Source organism: Odocoileus virginianus, chromosome 2, assembly GCF_023699985.2.
Source record: "Odocoileus virginianus isolate 20LAN1187 ecotype Illinois chromosome 2, Ovbor_1.2, whole genome shotgun sequence".
Classification (NCBI taxonomy): Eukaryota; Metazoa; Chordata; class Mammalia; order Artiodactyla; family Cervidae; genus Odocoileus; species Odocoileus virginianus.
In genome coordinates, this window is record NC_069675.1 from 101,622,339 (window position 1) to 101,642,482 (window position 20,144).

Genomic DNA, 20,144 nt, shown 5'->3' on the forward strand with positions numbered 1-20,144 from the left:
ATGGAACATTACTTATTAACTTGATTTGTCTTTGCTTTGTTTTACTTTAGCATAAATGACTGAAAGAAACCGTCGGCCCCTGTCTTCCCTGCTACCACAGCCGGTGGTCTTCCGCTTCCCCACGGATCCCTACCCAGCCCTGCCCTTCTCTGTCCTTCACTGGTGATGGATGTCCTCACCGCCTGCCAGGTTCGCCTGCTGCCTGGCTCCAAAGAGTCACATTTCAGAATGTTGTGATTGGCAGCATCTCACTTCTAAGTGTCAGTGTCTGATCCGATTTGTGCTGCTGCATAATAAACAACCCCAAAATTCAGTGGCTTAAAACAGCTATTGATTTTCTAGTGACTCCATGGTGAGATTGGGTTCCGCTGGTTGACTCTCCTGCTGATGGCTGGTGTGCCCCGTTTGTCTCAAACTGTCACCATCAATTCAGTTCTTTCTCTCCAATACCAATCCTATGATTGTTTCTTTCTTTTTTTTTTTTTTTTTTTTTGGTGGGGGCGGGGGGCAGCGCTCTGACTCACAGCTTATGGAATCTTAGTTCCCCAACCAGGGATTGAACCCCAGCCAGTGATCTACCTCTTCTGACTGTTTTGACACACATAAACTGGTAGAAAGTTCTGGGACTTCAGAGGCCAGGTCTGAGGACAGGCAGCTTCATCGTCCTCTTGGGGGCCTGCCCACAGGTAATCAGTCTCACTACCTGGAAATCCTCATTCTGTGCAGACACCAAAGCAAATCATATGGGGAGGCCTCAGGGAAGGGGAACCTGACCAGCCCCCTGCCATCCCAGCCACACGGGTCAAGCTGTCAGACACCAGCAAAAAGAACATCTAGGACATTCTAACCTGGACAGATACCACACAAAATAGAAGAGCCTTTTGGCTGAATGCAACCTAGTTCTCAGTTCGTTCAGTTGCTCAGTTGTGTCCGACTCTTTGGGACCACATGGACTGCAGCACGCCAGGCTTACCTGCCAATCACCAACTCCTGGAGTTTACTCAAACTTACATCCATCGAGTAGGTGATACCATCCAACCATCTCATCCCCTGTCACCTCCTTCTCTTCCCGCCTTCAATCTTTGCCAGCATCAGGTGGCAAAAAAAAGAATCCTCTTTTCCAAGGAGTCACTTCTTCGCATCAGGTGGCCAAAGTGTTGGACTTTCAGCTTCAACATCGGTCCTTCCAATGAATATTCAGGACTGATCTCCTCTAGGATGGACTGGTTGGATCTCCTTGCAGTCCAAGGGACTCTCAAGAGTTCTCCAGCACCACAGTTCAAAAGCATCAATTCTTTGGCACTCAGCTTTCTTTACAGTCCAACTCTCACATCCATACATGACTACTGGGAATACCATAGCTTTGACGAGATGGACCTTTGTCAGCAAAGTAATGTCTCTGCTTTTTAATATGCTATCTAGGTTAGTCGTAGCTTTGCTTCCAAGGAGCAAGCATCTTTTAATTTCATGGCTGCAGCTACCATCTGCAGTGATTTTGGAGCCCCCAAAATGAAGTCTCTTACTGTTTCCATTGCTTCCCCTCCTATTTGCCATGAAGTAATGGGACTGGATGCCATGATCTTAGTTTTCCGAATATTGAGTTTTAAGCCAAAATTTTCACTCTCCTCTTTCACTTTCATCAAGAGGCTCTTTAGTTCTTCTTCTTCACTTTCTGCCATAAGGGTGGTGTCATCTGCGTATCTGAGGTTATTGATATTTCTTGTGGCAATCTTGATTCCAGATTGTGCTTCATCCAGTCCAGCATTTCACATGATATATACTGCATATAAGTTAAACAAACAGGGTGACAATATACAACCTTGAGGTACTCCTTTCCCAATTTGGAACCAGTCTGTTATTCCATGTCCAGTTCTAACTGTTGCTTCTTGACCTGCATACAGATTTCTCTGGAGGCAGGTAAGGCGGTCTGGTATTCCTATCTCTTTAAGAATTGTCTGCAGTTTGTTGTGATCCACACAGTCAAAGGCTTTGGCATAGTCGATAAAGCAGAAGTAGATGTTTTTCTGGAACTCTCTTGCTTTTTTGATGATCCAGCAGATGTTGGCAATTTGATCTCTGGTTCCTCTGTCTTTTCTAAATCCAGCTTGAACATCTGGGTGTTCGTGGTTCACGTACTGCTGAAACCTGGCTTGGCGAATTTTGAGCATTACTTTGCTAGTGTGTGAGATGAGGGCAATTGTTCCGTAGTTTGAACATTCTTTGGCATTGCCTTTCTTTGTGTTTGGAATGAAAACTGACATTTTCCAGTCCTGTAGCTACTGCTGAGTTTTCCAAATTTTCTGGCATATTGAGTGCAGCACTTTAACAGCACCATCTTTTAGGATTTGAAATAGCTCAGCTGGAATTCCATCACCTCCACTAGCTTTGTTCATAGTGAGGCTTCCTAAGGCCCACTTAACTGCGCATTCCAGGATGTCTGGCTCTAGGTGAGTGATCACACCATCGTGATTACCTGGGTCATGAAGATCTTTTTTGTACAGTTCTTCTGTGTATTCTTGCCACCTCTTAATATCTGTTGCTTCTCTTAGGTTCATACCATTTCTGTCCTTTATTGAGTCCATCTTTGCATGAAATCGTCCCTTGGTATCTCTAATTTTCTTGACGAGATCTCTAGTCTTTCCCTTTCTATTGTTTTCCTCTATTTATTTGCAGTGTTCCCTTAAGAAGGGTTTCTTATCTCTCCTTGCTATTCTTTGGAACTCTGCATTCAGATGGGTCTATCTTTCCTTTTCTCCTTTGCCTTTCACTTCTCTTCTTTTCTCAGCTATTTGTAAGGCTTCTTCAGACATCCATTTTGCCTTCTTGCATTTCTTTTTCTCGAGGATGATCTTGATCCCTGCCTCCTGTTCAATGTCATGAACCTCCGTCCATTGTTCTTCAGGCATTCTATCAGGTCTAATCCCTTGAATCTATTTGTCACTTCCACTGTATAATCATAAGGGATTTGATTTAGGTCATACCTGAATGGTCTGGTGGTTTTCCCCACTTTCTTCAACTTAAGCCTGAATTTGGCAATAAGGAGCTCATGATCTGAGTCATAGTCAACTCCCCATCTTGTTTTTGCTGACTGTATAGAGCTTCTCCATCTTTGGCTGGAAAGACTATAATCAGTCTGATTTTGGTGTTGACCATCTGGTGATGTCCATATGTAAAGTCTTCTCTTGTGTTGTTGGAAGAGGGTGTTTGCTATGACCAGTGCATTCTCTTCGCAAAACTCCGTTGGCCTTTATCCTGCTTCATTTTGTACTCCAAGGCCAAAATTGCCTGTTACTCCAGGTATCTCTTGACTTTCTACTTTTGCATTCCAGTCTCCTATGATGAAAAGGACCTCTTTTTTGGGTGTTAGTTCTAGAAGGTCTTGTAGGTCTTCATAGAAACATTCAACTTCAGCTTCTACAGTGTTACTGGTTGGGGCATAAACTTGGATTATTGTGATATTGAATGGTTTGCCTTGGAAATGAACTGAGATCAATCAGTCATTTTTGAGATTGCACCAAGTACTGCATTTCAGACTCTTTTGTTGACTATGAGGGCTAGTCCATTTCTTCTAAGGGATTCTTCTCTGCAGTAGTAGATATAATGGTCATCGGAATTAAATTCCCCCATTCCAGTCCATTTTAGTTTGCTGCTGCTGCTGCTGCTGCTAAGTCACATCAGTCGTGTCCAACTCTTTGTGACCCCACGGACTGTAGCCCACCAGGCTCCTCTGCCCGTGGGATTCTCCAGGCAAGAGTACTGGAGTGGGTTGCCATTGCCTTCTCTGCTATTTTAGTTTACTGATTCCTAAAATGTCTATGTTTACTCTTGCCATCTCCAGTTTGACCATTTCTAATTTACCTTGATTCATGGACCTAACATTCCAGGTTCCTATGCAATATTGTTCTTTATAGCATCAGACTTTACTTCCATCACCTGTCACATCCACAACTGGGTGTTATTTTTGCTTTGGCTCCATCTCTTCATTCTTTCTGTTGTTATTTCTCCACTGATCTCCAGTAGCATGTTGGGCACCTGCCAACCTGGGGATTTCATCTTTCAGTGTCCATATCTTTTTGCCTTTTCATAATGTTCATGGGGTTCTCAAGGCAAGAATACTGAAGTGGTTTGTCATTCCCTTCTCCAGTGGACTGCATTTTGTCAGAACTCTCCACCATGACCCATCCATTTTGGGTAGTCCTACATGGCATGGCTCATAGTTTCATTGAGTTAGACAAGGCTGTGGTCCATGTGATCAGTTTGATTAGCCTTTTGTGATTGTGGTTTTCCTTCTGTCTGCCCTCTGACAGAGAAGGATAAGAGGCTTAGGGTGAAGATAAGGGAGGTTCCTGTTGGGAGAGACTGACTCAGGGGAAACCAGGTCTTGTTCTGATGGGCAGGGCCTGCTCAGTAAATTTATAATCCAATTTTCTGTTGATGGGCGGGGCTGTGTTCCCTCCCTGTTGTTTGACCTGAGACCAAACTATGGTGGAGTTAAGGTGAACCCTTAAGATGGCAGAGTAGAAGGAGGTGTGCATATCTTCTCCTGTAAGAATTCCACAATTACAATTCAGTGCAGGACTGCCAGTTCTAACTGTTGCTTCAACATGGATCAACATACTGGTTCCAAATAGGGAAAGGAATACATCAAGGCTGTATATTGTCACCCTGCTTATTTAACTTATATGCAGAATACATCAGGAGAAACACTGGGCTGGATGAAGCACAATCTGGAATCAAGATTGCCACAAGAAATATCAATAACCTCATATATGCAAATGCACCACCCTTATGGCAGAAAGTGAAGAAGAACTAAGGAGACTCTTGTTGAAAGTGAAAGAGGAGAGTGAAAAAGTTGGCTTAAAACTTAACATTCGGAAAACTAAGAATGGCATCTGGTCCCATCACTTCATGGAAAATAGATGGGGAAACAACGGAAACAGTGACAGACTTTATTTTGGGGGGCTCCAAAATCACCTTAGATGGAGACTGCAGCCATGAAATTAAAAGACACTTGCTCCTTGGAATAAAAGTTATGACCAAGCTAGATAGCATGTTAAAAAACAGAGACATTACTTTGTCAACAAAGGTCCATCTAGTCAAAGCTGTGGTTTTTGCAGTAGTCATGTATGGATGTGAGAGTTGGACTATAAAAGAAAGCTGAGAGCTGAAGAATTGATGCTTTTGAACTGTGGTGTTGGAGAACTCTTGAGAGTCCCTTGGACTGTAAGGAGATCCAGCCAGTCCATCCTAAGGAAAATCAATCCTTAATATTCATTGGGAGGACTGATGCTGAAGCTGAAAGTCCAATACTTTGGCCACCTGACGTGAAGAACTGACTCCTTGGAAAAGACCCTGATGCTGGCAAAGATGGAAGGCAGGAGGAGAAGGGGACGACAGAGGATGAGATGGCTGATGGCATCACAAACTCAATGGACATGAGTTGAGTAAACTCTGGGTGTTGGTGATGTACAGGGAGGCCTGTTGTGCTGCAGTTCATGGAGTTGCACAGAGTCAGACATGACTGAGTGACTGAACTGAAGTGCTGAACAACCATCATCAGGAGAATGTTGGATCCCACCAAAGAAAGATACCTCACACCAATGGGCAAAGGAGAAGCCCCAGGAAGATGATAGGAGGGGTGAAATCTCACTTAGAATCAAACCCCATACCCACCAGAGACGCTCGGAGGCCTCAAACAAAACTTTACGTGCACCAGGACCCAGAGACCCCACAGACACTGAGCCAGAACTGTGTTTCAGTGTCTCCTGCAGAGGTATAGGTCATCTGTGGCCTGCCACAGGGGCAGGGGCTCTGGGTGCAGGAGATCTGGGTCACAAAGCCTGTGGCATAAGCCTGTTGGAGGAGGTCACCATTAACCCCACATAGAGCCACCGAGCAGACGACCCACAAATTGCAGAACAATTATATCAAAGAAATTCTCATACTGTTAAGAAAGTTCTAGGACCCACAACAGATTTCCCAACCTGGGAATCTGCAAAGGACTCATAACCCCCAGGGAATTTGACTTTGGAGGCCAGTGGGATCTGATTACAGAACTTCCACAGGACTAGGGAAACAGACTCTTGGAGGGCACAAACAAAGCCTTGTGCACACCAGGACCCAGGAGAAAGCAGCAGTGACCCCACAAGAGACTGACCTAGACTTGCCTGTGAGTGTCCAGCAGTCTCCAGTGGAGGTGTGGGTGTGTGGTGGCCTGCTGCAGGGTCAGGGGCACTGAGTGCAGCAGTGTGTGCACGTGGCCTTCTGAAGGAGGTCGCCATTAGTTTTCAGAGTAAGTAATAAATTGGGGTAGTTCGTTAGACGGCGGGGACAGCCAGGGTCCCTCCCGCAGCCTCAGTCAGGGTGTCTGAGTGAGGTGGGAAGTCTGACTCTCACGTCCTGGCTTCCCCCACCCCCAGGGGATGGCTCCAGAGCAGTAGCCAGATACTGTCTGGGGAGCTCAGGCCCCTCAGGGAATGAAAGCAAAAGCTGCGAGCTCTCCTTAGAGCCTGAAAGTCATGTGGTATCTCTCTTTCTGGCAGTTCAAGCAAGTCAAGGGGTCAGGCCCATTCAACAAGAGGGGATGGCATCCACCTGCTGACGGGAGCCGCAGTGGAAAGGGGTGAGAGAAGTTGTTAGGAGACATTATTCAGACAAAAGTTAAGCTGTAGGAGAGGCCGCTGGGGAAGGTTCTCGGAGGACAGGGTCAGGGGGATAAGCACTGCATTGATAATGTTTTTTATTTTCTGTATCTTTGATGCTTTGACATCTTGAGGGCCTTGCTGGCTGGGGAGAGACTGCCCCTCCCAGGCTGGCTAATTCCTAGAGACAGCAAACAACTCAGCCTGCCAACACAGCTTTCACATGCAAACCAACCGGTTCAGAGCCCACACCCCAACCACCTCCTTTAATTGCACACCAGGCCAATCATCCAGGGCCAGGTACTGGACAATGATAGATCGCTGAAATTATTCACTACCCAATCCTCAGCTTGCGGAAACTTGCCCACCTGCCTCCTGCCCACTGAAAACACGGGCAAGGCTCTGGCCAAGCTCTCTCATCCCTCCTTCTGCTCACAGCTGACACTGGTGCTTCCCCAAGTGGCCCTGCATTGTGTGGCTTGCCCCTCTTGGGAAGTGTAAGCTTTGAACTCTTCTTTCAAGGCAGTTGGCTGTGTCTGTCAGTTTACCATAGCTGATTACAACATATCCTAGGTTCATGTTCAGATATAGGCCAGGAAGTGAAAATTGGAGGGACACCCATGCAGATTCTGAGGTCAGAATTCCAGCACCAGTGGTACTGGAGAGAGAATGACAAGGAGTGAGTCAGGCGCTGAAATCACCAAAGAATAAGGGGGGGTGGGCCTCACTTCTGAAGGTAACAGTAACAGTGCTGGGGCTGGGGGATGAATGATTGCTCTGAGAAAATGAGAGTTAAAGCTGGAAGTTAATAGGGTGAAGGGGGAAATGGTCTGTAGGCAGTCATAAAGAGTCAGGAGTTCACCCCACTTGCAGGCCCAGAGGTAGAGGCATTGTTTGAAAATAAACATTTATACTTTAGAGATGCCATGAGAAGCCTGGGTTCTGTGAGAGCAAGAGGAAAGGAATGTTTAGAGAAATGGGATGTCAGAGTGGTGATGGTGGACAGGAGGACACAGTAGCCGAGCTTCTGGCGGGGGGGAGGGGTGGGGTAGGGTCAGAGTAAGGAGTGTGCAGAGCCTTATTGGGGGCCGACTGCAGGAAATAAATGTGACCTGGGATAAAGGCCCCCTGTTTCTGCCTCCATCTCTGCAGCAGCCAGCATACCCTTTCTCCCTGTTTCCTCAAACACTTCCTTTTTGACTTATGCCATGGATATTTAGCATGTAAGGGCTTCCTACAGTCCTCACTATCCCAAACTCTTTGTTCAGGGATTCCCCCACTTGCACTTCCCTGACAGCAAAGTGTCAGACCAGCCAATCAGAGGCTCCCTCTTGCTTCATCAGAGTCCCAGGTGGGCCAGGTGGGCCTGGAGCCTGCCAAGAGCTCTGGTCTCAGGATCTCCCTGGCCCCCGGGGACCCCTCAGCCTATAAGACTAAGGCCCCTGTTTGTCGCTGGAGGCCTAGATTAGGTTTCTGTGGCTCTCATCCCCGATTCTGATGTCATCAGAGTCCTGAATAGAGTCATCAGGTACAAATAAGTCTCTGACAAATCTTTTGTCCTTCATGCCCCCCAGACTCATGCCTAGAAGTGGCAGTTCACTCGGGTGCCTAACGGGCGCCTCTGCCTCTGCCAGTCATGATTTTCTTCCAAAACAGCTTGTACCGAGGCCGGTGTCGCCATCAAAAAATGCCACCCATTCGCCGAGCAGTTCTGGACAAACACCTGGCATCATCCTGACGCCCTCCTTCCAGCAACCCGGTATTTACCCAGCCAGGAGGCGCCCAGCACCGCCTTCTCTGTCCTAAGCCCCTCACCACCCACCTCCTCGCGGCCGACCAAGCGCCCACCGCCCAGGACAGGAGCCCAGCCTGGAGACCTCCGGCGGGGCGGGGGGGACCCCTCGGTGGAGCCTGGGCTGGGGGTCGACCCGGGCCGCCCCTTGACAGGTGGGGCGGCAGGGGGCGCAGGTGCGCCGGGCTCCCGCTAGCTGCGCTGGAGCTGCGCTCCGCGGGCCAGGGCGGGTGGGTGGGGAGAGGCCGGGGGCTGGGCGGGGACCGGGCGGACCGATCCAGGCGCGGCTGGGGGCAGGGCTGGAGCCGGCGGGGGCGTTTGGGAGACCCGGGAGAAGGGAGGGCTGGGGACAAGAGTGGGAACGGCCGGGGAGTGGCCTGGCAGGCTAGGAGGCGGGGCGCGGAGACTGGGGTGCGAACGTTGGAGGGGAGGGGGCGTGGCGACTAGGGGGAGTGGCGGGGGCGACGAGGGGCGTGGCGTGGCGTGGGCGTGGGGTGTGAACGTTGGAGGGGGTATGGCGTGGCGATGATGGGGCGTGGCCTGGACGAACGGGGCGTGTCGGGGTGTGGCTGGGGGGGCGTGTCGGGGCGTGTCGGGCGGGCGAGCGGGCGGGGCTGGGAGCACGGCGGCCGCGGCGCCGGCGGGGCGGGGGCGTAGGAGGCTCAGCGCTGCCGCCCCGCAGGGCCGCGGTATGGGGCGGGTGCAGCTTTTCGAGGTCCGCCTGAACCACGGTCGCGTAGTCTACAGCCCGGGGGAGCCGCTGGTGGGGGCTGTGCGCGTGCGCCTGGCGGCGCCGCTGCCCTTCCGAGGTGGGCGCGGGGTCCGGGGAGGGCCGCACCTGCGGCGGGCGGGCGGCGCTCCGGAGCGGCCGAGCGGGCGCGGGGCCCGGGACCTGCGAGGCCGGGGGCGCCCGTCCGAGCGCGGGGAGGGCTGCGGGGCTGCTGGGAGGGCGGCGGGCCGCGGGGTGGGAGGCCGGCGCCGGGCGGGGCGGAGCAGGGAAGCCAGGGTGGCCCAGTCCTTCCGCATCTGCCCTTCCTGTCCTTCCGCCAAGGGGCGGCCAGACTCCGGGCCGGAGCTTCGAGCCCATCTGGTTTGCCGAAGGCCGCTCTGACCTGGACCCGCGACGCCTCCGACCTGACCTTCCCTGTCGGGTCTCTGATCCACTGCGCCCGGCACCTGCTGGGCCCTCCTCTCGAGCCCGGATGCGGTCGCTTTCTCCCCCAGACGCTCAGGCAGCCCCCCGAGTGTGCGGGTCCCCGGCCGGGCCGCGGGCCACTGCCCACACCCAGCCAGGCCCTGAGGGCTGAGAGGGTCTTGCTGATCCCCGCGCGCCGCAGGCCCCCGGCCCAGGGAGCATCTGGGACCCGAACCTGAGCCCTCAGATCCGGTCTCTCTGCTGGCGCAGACATCTGGGACTTTGAGACTCGGGATCCGGTTGCTGCGGCGGCCCTTGCTAGGGCTCCCTGACGGCGCCGGCCTGGTCTGCTGCCTGAGGTGTGGACGGGGCCCTGTGGGGGGGCCTCACACCCGGGCGGTGGAGGAGGACGTAGCAAGGGGCGGGGCCTCTTTCCTGAGCCCGGCGCTGAGTGTAAGGCTGTGTGGTGTGCCCGTCCTGGGGCGCTTCTCTACCTCGGGCTGATTGACCAGAACCATAGCTGCAGGGGCTTCCTTCTGGACCTCCAGGCTCGCCCGTGGGGTTAACCGTTCAGCACGTGGCGTGCCCCCTGAGGACAGAGAGCCGCTGTCCTCCTTTCTGGGCAGCTTACTGCCTCATCTTGGACAGGTGGGACACCCCCTCCCCATAACCTGTGGCCTCTTTAATGTCTCCACGCTTGGAGTTTGGGGTTGGGTTAGTCGGGTAGGTGTGGTTGGCAGGGGCTCCGCGGCTGGTGCATCTTTTCTCTGTGGCACAAGCTGGTAGTGAGAGGTGAGTGCAGCCAGCAAGGCACAGAAAGGAGGGGCAGGGCCTGTGGCCTGAGGACAGACAGACCCTATGAGATCCCACACGGAGCTCTCCACCTGGCCTGTCCCACGTAGCTGGGGTCCAGGGCGACTACAGTGGAGGAGTGGCCCGAGCTTTGTGTGACTAACCTGGGTTGGGCAGAGCCTTCCAGCCTCCACATGGTGGGTGGGATGTGGATAAATGGACAGCTGGGTCACAGCAGGCTGAAGGAGACCCTGCTGATGGTCCTGACTGTAAGGGTGCTCCCAGAGCCCTGGGACAAGGAGGAGCAGGTGGCCTCGGGCCAGAGAGGGTTTTATTCAGGCTGCCCCCCAGGGGGAGAGGGGATGCCCTCTGGCCGGGCATAGGGGTGAGAGAGGAAAGACTGTGGTTTTTTTATTTTATTTTAATTTTTTGTATTTATGGCTGTGCTGGGTCTTCACTGCTGCACGGGTTTTGCTCTACTTGTGACAAGCAGGGGCTGCTCTCTAGTTGCAGTGCTCTGGCTTCTCACTGCGGTGGCTTCTCTTGTTGAAGAGCACAGGCTCTAAGGAGCACGGGCTTCAGTAGTTGCAGCTCTTGGCCTCTAGAGCACAGGCTCAGTAGTTGTGGTGCTCAGGCTTAGTTGCTCTGAGGCACGTGGGATCTTCCTGGATCAGGCATCAAATTCTTGTCTCCTGCATTTGCAGGTGAGTTCTTCACCAAATGAGCCACCAGGGAAGCCCCCCATGGTTTTTTTAAACTTTCACTCAAAAGATACTTGTTGAACTCCTGCATCCATTCTAAAGGAAATCATCCTAAAGGAAATCAGTCCTGAATATTCATTGGAAGGACTGATGTTGAAGCTGAAACTCCAATACTTTGGCCACCTGATGCGAAGAGCTGACTCATTGGAAAAGACCCTGATGCTGGGAAAGATTGAAGGCAGGAGGAGAAGGGGACGACAGAGGATGAGATGGTTGGATGGCATCACAGACTCAATGAACATGAGTTTGAGTAAACTCCGGGAGTTGGTGATGGACAGGGAAGCCTGTCGTGCTGCAGTCCCTGGGGTTGCACAGTCAGATACGACTGAGTGACTGAACTGAAGTGAACTGAACTGAGCTCCTGCAACCAGCCAGTGATGCAACAGGGAGGCCCCGAGCAGGACATGGAGGCTGGGAGGCAGCAGGGCTCTAAGCACTTGACTGAGGAGAGTCAGTGCTGATCTGCAGTCAGCCCTGGGAGCTGATGTGGAAGACAGCTGGGGTGCTTTCCTGGAATCTGGGTCCAGCCCAGTCGCAGGGTCATGCTGGGGTCAGGCAGGGCTGCCCCGTGTTCTGCTCTCGACAAGGGGGGGCGATGCCTGGACGACCGCAGCTCAGCCCCTGGCTCTGGCGACTCATTGGGCTCTTACCCTGGGCCAGAGGCCTTTCCCACTTCCCAAGGACCAACCCAAGAGTCCTCGAGTCCCAGCAACACTGGGAGGTGGGCGCTGTCATTCCTCTGGTGTCACAGATTTGGAAACACGACAGAGGGAAGCGGCTCTCCTGCCAGAGTTGCAGTGAGAGGATGCGGCGGAGGCTGGGCCTCCCCAGGTCTGTGGGAGCTGGTGGAGGCAGGGACACACAGAGATCTTCACGGTCAGACTGCAGGTGGTGCCTAGGAGGAGGGCTGCTGGACAGGTGAGCGTGCTGGCTCAAGAAGTTCCAGAAGTCACTCTGGCACAGGATCCACATGACGGTTCTCCTTGGAGGACCGAGGAGACCTGCAGTTCCCCCTGTGTCTCCACTGTTCCCCTGCGGAGGACAGCCTGCATAGGGATGGGCCTTCTGACTCCAGGCTGGTGATGGCTCCTGCAGGCAGGGTCCCGGAAGGGGTCTCAGCCTGTTTGCAGAGGAGGCCGTGGCACGATCATGGGGAAGGTTAAATAATTCAGGCCTGCCTGGGATAACCAAAGGTCAGTCTTGTTTTTCTGGGGCCAGGTGCCACCGTGGCTTGTTCACTTTAATTCTGGAGCTGGGTTCTGGCTGAGTGCGTGCCTGGTTTCGCCTCCCTGCTGTTGGACCTGGGGGCTGTGCCTAGATGGTTTGCTGTTACGAGGAGTGTTGCTGGAGGCTCCTGAGTAAACAGGTGGGATTCTGAGGGGAACTGTTGGATCCCTGGAACCTGTGTGTAAAATTCGCACGGATCTTTTGGCTTTGTCTCCAGGCCCCTGTGTCAGCCGACAGTCTGACTCCCATAAACAAGGGTCTTTCTATTAATACCTGCTTGTAACACGTCAAACAACATTTGCCAACCTGATGGGTTAAAATGGTATGTCATCTGAGTTTTCTTGAATTCTAGTGAGGTTAAACAGCTATTCCTTTATCTGCTGCTATGCAACAGTCACCCCTAAGTAACGAACCACCCCTAAACTAAGTGGTTTAAAGCAGCCATTTTAACTCGTGCTGTTGTGAGTCAAGATTTTGGGCAGAAGTCTGCAGGGTGGTTCTTCAGCTCCGTGTCCATCCACTGGGGTCACTTGACAGTGCCCGGCCGCCACCGGGCCACCCTAGGGACCACTGCACTTCTTCCAGCATATTCTGTTGTTCCCAGTGTTCTCAGGGCAGCCTGATTCAAGGGGGGACACAAGCAGTGTAGTGTCTGGACTCCACTGGGGCGTCTTCCAGTCAGCCTTCCAGTCCAGCTTCCCCTTTGCGGTTCCCCGCTGTGTCTCCTGGGCTGTGCTGGTCTGTAGGAGTGCTGCTGGTGTTCAGACTTCCAGTGTGGGACAGCTCCAGGTCTCGCCCTCGGAGGGGACGGCTGGTGGAGCAGAGATGAGGAATTAGGGCTGAGGTCCTAGTGGTGATGCTGGGCTGGCATGGAGGCTGAGGCCAGTCGCTGGCAGTGCCAACGGGGTGGAGGGGGAGCCAGGGGTTCATGGAGGGCAGCCCAGTGCACTGTGGGTGACCCTCAGGAGGCCTGTCCCCTGTCAGCAAGGTGGGGCCCGCCTGGGGAGCCGGGGACAGAGCCGGTGCTGCTGCCTCCCCTACCCCGGGCACTTGAGACGCCACCTTCTGCCTGGTGGCTCCGTCAGGAAGGTATCAGATTCCCAGTCGCCTTCCTTCACTAATCCATCAGGTCAGGGGAGGAAGGGCGGCTGGCAGGCAGGCTAAATCTTTGGTCTTGACTCAGCTTGCAGGGAGAGGAAGGAAAGGAGGGAGCCACGGGGCTACCTGTCACCGAGTCCCCAGCCCCCGGCTTGCGGCCCTCCAGCTGTGGCGTCCCCTCCGGCGGCCAGCCTCAGCTGGGGCTGGTCCAGCCTGGGCCTTCTGACTGCAGTAGTGGGCTCTGGACTGAGCAGTTCGAGGTCCTGAGCACAGCCTGGACCGCGGCAGTGACCTGCTGCCTGGTTCCTGTCTGTGGGCTTTCCCTGGGAGCAGGGAGAAGGCCCAGCCACCTCAGTGCAGAAATCAACGCTCCTGGGCAGTTCTGGCCCAGGAGCCAAGGTGTTCCACCCTCTCGCGTGCCAGACTGCTGGTCTCCTATTTTCTCAGGCGGGTCTGACCACATTCCTGCTGCATGAGGGCTAATAGGTAGCTTCCTGGTGCCTGGAGGGGTGTCTCCCAGCCTAACTGACAGGCCTGTGAGGCAGCAGGAAGGTGGGGCTGCCCCACCCACCTCTGTTCACCAAAGGGTTCCTAAGCTTCCCCTGTAGGGAAGGGGTTTTCTCTGGTCTGGTGAGGGGTCAAGGTGCTGGGGTTTACCCAGGGGTCATCTGGGTGACCCTCGGGGCCTTCCTGTTCTGGACTGCAGGATGGCTGGAGCCCTGCACCTCAGCACCCTGGCTTGGTGGGAGCACCTCGGGATGTGGGAGAGGCAGGCGGTGTCCTCTGGAGGGCAGCCGGTCGTGTGCTGGCCTTCCCGGAGCCTAGCTGGGTGATTCTGGGTCCCATCAGTCCTGCCTGAATGCCTGTGCTGGGGCTAGGGAGGGGCCAAGGCTGGCACCTGCCTGGGACTCACACTGGCCCTGCCTTGCAGCCATCCGTGTGACCTGCACGGGGTCCTGCAGGGTCTCCAACAAGGCCAACGACTCGGCCTGGGTGGTGGAGGAGAGCTACTTCAACAGTGCTCTGTCTCTGGCCGACAAGGGTGAGTCTGGAACCCACCCCTCACCTCCTTCAACTGAGACGGGTCTGTCTGTCCCCGTACTTTCCTACCTGCCTCTGGCCTCCCCGCACTGGCCCACCCTCTCCCAGGGTTTCTCTTGGTGGCAGGAACAGGGCACTGCCTGCTAGGGGCTGGGGGCTGAAGGGGGCCAGTTCCTCCCGGGTTTGGATGGGTGCAGTGGGAGCTTGTCAGCTGCAGGGCATGCTTCTGCCCTGGGCCCTGTGATGGTGCCTTGTCCCCTCTCCCCACCTCTCTCGTGTCCTCAGGGAGCCTGCCTGCTGGAGAGCACAGCTTCCCCTTCCAGTTCCTGCTTCCTGGTGAGAGCCCGGCCCGGCCCGGCCCGGCGGTGGCAGTTGGTGAGGGCGGGTGGGAGGTGGGGGACAGTGGGACCTCAGTCCCTGCTCTCTCTCCAGCCACGGCTCCCACGTCCTTTGAGGGCCCTTTCGGGAAGATTGTACACCAGGTTCGGGCAACCATCGACACACCGCGTTTTTCCAAGGATCACCAGTGCAGCCGTGTGTTCTACATCCTGAGCCCCCTGAACCTGAACAGCATCCCAGACATCGAGGTGAGCCTGGGGCAGTGGCCTCCCGGGCGGCTCCCACCCTTGTCTGATGCCCTGTCCCTGGCACAGGTGAGGCCACCTGTGGAAGCAGCAGCCTCAGTTCTGAGCTGACCCCGGGGATCCTGCCTGCCCACACCCGCCCAACCCCTTCCCTGCCCTCCTCCCAAGCAACCCAATGTGGCCTCCACCACCAAGAAGTTCTCCTATAAGCTGGTGAAGACGGGCAGCGTGGTCCTCACAGCCAGCACCGACCTCCGAGGCTACGTGGTAGGGCAGGTGCTGCGGCTGCAGGCGGACATTGAGAACCAGTCAGGCAAGGACACCAGCCCGGTGGTGGCCAGTCTGCTGCAGGTCAGCCTCCCCATGGCTGCTGGGCCCCGTCCCCATGGGGCAGAGGAGGGGCGGGTGGCTGGCCTGCCCAGGCTCACAGGCTGGCCCTTCCCCAGAAAGTGTCCTACAAGGCCAAGCGCTGGATTTACGACGTGCGGACCATCGCCGAGGTGGAGGGGGCCAGCGTCAAGGCCTGGCGGCGGGCTCAGTGGCAGGAGCAGGTCCTGGTGCCCGCCCTGCCCCAGTCCGCCCTACCGGGCTGCAGCCTCATCCACGTGGACTACTATCTGCAGGTGGTAGGGGTCAGGGGTGGGGTGGGAGGAGGGGCCGCAGCCGGGCTCCTCACGTGCGCAACCTCCCTAGGTCTCCCTGAAACAACCGGAAGCTGTCGTGACGCTCCCGGTCTTCATCGGCAACATTGCTGTGAACCACGTCCCACTGAGCCCCCGGCCAGGCCCTGGCCTGGTGGTACCCTCAGCGCCGCCCCAGGAGGAGGCGGAGGCTGTGGCCAGCGGCCCTCACTTCTTCTCCGATCCTGTCTCTCTCTCCACCAAGAGCCACTCCCAGCAGCAGCAGCCGCCTGCAGCCCTTGGCTCTGTGCCCCACGGTGCCCCAGAACCCCGTCCTCAGGATGGCAGCCCCGCCCCACACCCTCTGCCCCCTCCCTTGTGCATCTCCACAGGTGCCACCGTGCCCTACTTTGCAGAGGGTTGTGGAGGTCCGGTGCCCACCTCCAGCACCCTGATCCTCCCCCCGGAGTACAGCTCGTGGGGCTACCCCTATGGTGAGTGGGGGCCTGGGGCCCGGCGGGGAGGGAGTGCCCCTGGGGAGGGGGTCTGGCGGGGAGGGAGTGCAGACCTGGCTGTCTCCCCGCAGAGGCCCCGCCGTCCTATGAGCAGAGCTGTGGTGGTGTGGACCCTGGCTTGACCCCGGGGAGCTGACCCCAGGCCACCTCATCTGAATGGGCGGCCCTCTGCCCTGGGACTGGGCTCCCAGGACCTCGTGCCTTCACTCCTGGCCTGGCCCGGCCCACTCAGGACCCGCTGCTACCCGCTCTTCCCGCGGCCTCTACCTCCGGACCAGCCTCTGCCCCGGCCAGCCTCCTCGGCTCCCCAGCAGTCGGCCTCTCCCAGGGGGTTGGGGCCTAGAGAGACGCGGTGTAAATAAAGTGCTTCATTTGTAGAGCTGGGCACAGTGGCCTGTTGGGCCCTCCTCTGCAGGGTCTGTGTTCCCCTCCAGTAGGGGGCATTGGGCTTCCCAGGTGGCGCTAGTGGTAAAGAGCCACCTGCCAGTGCAGGAGATGCAAGAGACCATGGGTTTGATCCCTTGGTTGGGAAGATTCCCTGGAGAAGGGCATGTTAACGCATTCCAGTATTCCTGCCTGGCGATTGCCATGGACAGAGGAGCCTGGTGGACTAGTCTATAAGGTCATGAAGAGCTGGCTCGCCCTGACCTGGGGTGTGCCCAGCCCCTCCCACTGGACACGCCCCTCGTCACACCCCGCTGGAGACGCCCCTCTCATCACCACGCCCCTCCTGCTGGCCTTTCCATGCAGGACACGCCCCCTCTTGGCCCCGCCCTCGCCCTCCTTCGTGCCCCTCCTCTCCTCTCTGGGTCCCTTATGCTTCCGGGCATCTTCGTCCGGACGCTGGCTGTTGGTCGCTTCGGGCTAAGCAGCAGTGGCGATTAACGAGGGCTGGGGCTGGCCTTTGGCCTCCTGGTTCCGCTTCACGATGTGACTTCGGAGGCAGCTTGCATGTCTGGAGCCTCAGCGTTAACTTAAAGTGGCCTTGTGATAAGGCGAGAAGGCCTCCCCTGTTCCACTTTGTTAGTACCAATCACTCCAGGAAATGCAGTTTAGACCTCGCGCGCCAGAAGAAATCCAGTCAGGGTGAGGATCCCCCAAGTCCCTTGCCTTTGCCCCCAAAATCTGTCCCTGTTGGCACCGCAACCAAGTCTAGTTCGGAGGGGTTCAGCTTCTCGACTCCCATGTGTGAACACACAAGCCCGCTCCCGAGGCCTGCAAAGGACTGTCGTCTAGGATGCAAGGAACCCAGAACAAGTAAAAATGCAGGGTTTCCCAAAGGGGCATTTTGCAGAGTCCAGAGCGCCCGTAGAAGTCCTGCAGAGCCAGGATCCTGGTGTGCTTTGGGAGCCCCTTGGGGTGGTATTATGACTTCAGGTTCAAATTCCAGCTCTGCCATATGGTGAAGGAGTCACTTTGGCTAGGTGTGTCAGTTAACTTTATGCTAAGCTCATGGGACTACGAGGGGACGAGTCGAGTGTCTTCTCCCCTCTGCACCCCACACAACATGATAGATTATTTCCTGCACATTTAATAGTCTGGAGATGGCATAGCTGTCATTCTCAAGTAGAGGGCGACACCTCTGGGTTTAGGTTGGCAGTTCTATCATCCAGGTTACCAGGTTACCTCCCACTTTCTGGGGGACAGTAGTATCACTTTTGCAAATCCCATTGGCCACCCTACCTGGAAATATGCAGGCAGCTATGTACCCTAAAACTTGACTTTACTATTTGTGGGACAAGGAGAAGATGAATATTGGAGAAAAGCACAAGACATGCTTGAAGCAGGATAACCTGTGAAATATCTACTAGAAGCTGTAGCCTCACAGTTGAGACTACCTGTTTCAAATCCCATCTCTGCTTCTCAACAGTCGTATAACCTGGAAGGCAACCCCCACCCTCTTTTATTTTGCTGACAAGACTGTGTATAAAAATGATGTCCACCTCTCAGTACTGACCTGATAGTCACAGGGACAACACGTAATGTGTCATCAGTGAGCAGGGATAATACCAGCGTAGGGTGGATTGGGCTGACCCGAGCATTGCATACTTCTGACACATTCATTTACGGTCAATATTTGCCTAGAAAAAGACTTTTTTCCACGTCTTAATTCTTATTCTTTCAACAAATATTTATTTTGTCTCCTGCATGCCTAACATTGTTCTAGGTACTAGGGCACACAAAACAAAAATCCCTGACCTTTTGGACTTGAATTCTAGTGGGGAAGACAGACAATTTGGCAATGGAATGCTATGGCGTAAAATAAGGAAGTTTTGCGGTGCAGTAGTATTTTTAAGTAGAGGCAAGAATACACTTCCCTGAAGAGGTGGTATTTAAGACCTAAGGATTGTCAAGAAGTGAGCCACAGATACCTGAGAAAAAAGTGTTTCAGAGAAGGGGCAGACTAGGGCCCAAGGCAGGAGTGGAGACGGAGATGGTGCCAGAGAGGCAGGTGCAGGCGAAGGCTAGCTTGGCTGTGCAGGCCAGAGGACAACTTCTGAGCCGCCTCTCCAGAGGCTCCAGACAAAGCTTGGGGTTCCCAGCCTGTCAGAAGTTGACTTAGGTTGCCCCCCACCCTCTAAACCTAGGAAAGGCTTCCTTGGTACTTAGGGTCGTCCACTGCCTCCTCTGCAGCTGTGGGCACTCTCAATGCCAGATTTCCACGAGATTGAACCCTCACAGCCCAGACTGATTAGCTTCTGACTTGGGACCTCCTGAGCTCCTGTTGTGAGGACCGGCCAGAGAACCGCGATATCAGTCTATGCTGCTTCTCTCAACTGCCAGGGGATGGAAGAAACAGGTGGAGCCATGCGGAGTGGGTGGCCCAGGCCAGCTTGTGTGGTGATGTCCAGTGACGGCTGCTTGGGTGCGCAGCAAAGGTCTCACCCTGTGCACAACTGGGTGGCCTGCAGGAAAGATGGGGTGATCCGAGAGGCTGCCCATCTGTGGCCACCTCCAAACTGGAGCATCTCACTCCCCTTGTATAAGCCAGGCATTTTCCTTAACCAGAGCGCCCTCCAACCCCCCGCAATGGGACACTGCCCACACTTCCCAAACAGGACACTGTCCCTAGCCAAAGCGCAGCCGTATACGGGGCATCTTCCCGAATCAGAGCATCATCCCCACAGTCCGGAAATGCCCCGGGCCGAGCACCCCGGCGCAAGGGCATTCACACTGAGACGCCTCCCCCAAGGCAGCACTGCCAACAGGGGCAGCCCTCTCCCGGGGGGCTTCACCCCTCCCGCTCAGGGCTGCTTCTCAGTGAGGACAGGTGCGCCCCACCACCGGAGCATCCCTGGCCCGGAACCGGGCCCTTCTCCCTAACCGGACGCAGCCGCAACTGGGGCACCCCTCCCACCACGGGCACAACCCCCAGCGCGGGCACCGCCCTAGGACGCAAGCCGGGGTCCGCCTCCTACGAAGGCCGACGGAACCGATGTGTGTCCGGGGTGAGAGGTCAGGGGTCCTTCCACACCCCGGCCGGCCCGCCAGAGCGCCTACGCAGAGCGAGAGGGGACCGCGCGGGCGGGAAGACCGCGACGGGCCGGCGTCCGGAGCCGCTCGGACCCCGGAAGCCCGCCGCGCGCGGCCCCACCCCCGCTGCCGCCGTCCACCCGGTTCCGGCCCGCACAGGCCCGCGCTGCGGACGCCGCTCCCGGGCCGCAGTGCGCAGGCGCGGGGGCGCGCGCAGGCGCAGACGTGAGCGACCGGCCCCGCCCCGCCCCGGGCCTTGAGGAGCGGGCGGGGCGATGGCGCGCGGGAGGGGCGGGGCCACGCTGCGGGCCCGGGCCATGGCCGCCGCCGATGCCGAGGTGAGGAGCGGGCCGGCGGCGGGCGCGGGCGGCGCGGGCGCGGCGGGGGCGGCGCGGGCCGGCGGGCCGGGCGCGGCGGGCGCGCGGGCGGGGGCGCGGGCGGGTTACGGGGCGCGCGGGCGGGCG

At 55.9% G+C, this 20,144-nt stretch overlaps 2 protein-coding genes across 2 annotated transcripts in view; both read left to right on the top strand.

The window, feature by feature from the left end:
- Window positions 1-9,052: 9,052 nt before the first annotated feature.
- ARRDC1 (arrestin domain containing 1) lies at window positions 9,053-16,583 on the top strand. Its single transcript, XM_070456766.1, has 8 exons — window positions 9,053-9,242; window positions 14,378-14,488; window positions 14,773-14,823; window positions 14,920-15,074; window positions 15,240-15,422; window positions 15,518-15,694; window positions 15,765-16,185; window positions 16,278-16,583. Exons 1-8 carry the CDS (start codon window positions 9,125-9,127, stop codon window positions 16,340-16,342), a joined length of 1,281 nt encoding a protein of 426 aa, XP_070312867.1. The 5' UTR covers window positions 9,053-9,124; the 3' UTR covers window positions 16,343-16,583.
- A 3,337-nt stretch (window positions 16,584-19,920) lies between these two features.
- EHMT1 (euchromatic histone lysine methyltransferase 1) overlaps window positions 19,921-20,144 on the top strand; it is a 111,445-nt gene continuing 111,221 nt past the window's right edge. The window contains exon 1 of the mRNA XM_070456755.1: window positions 19,921-20,018. Within this exon, the coding sequence (XP_070312856.1) occupies window positions 19,956-20,018 (63 nt within the window). The 5' untranslated portion in view covers window positions 19,921-19,955. The remainder of the gene's footprint in view (window positions 20,019-20,144) is intronic.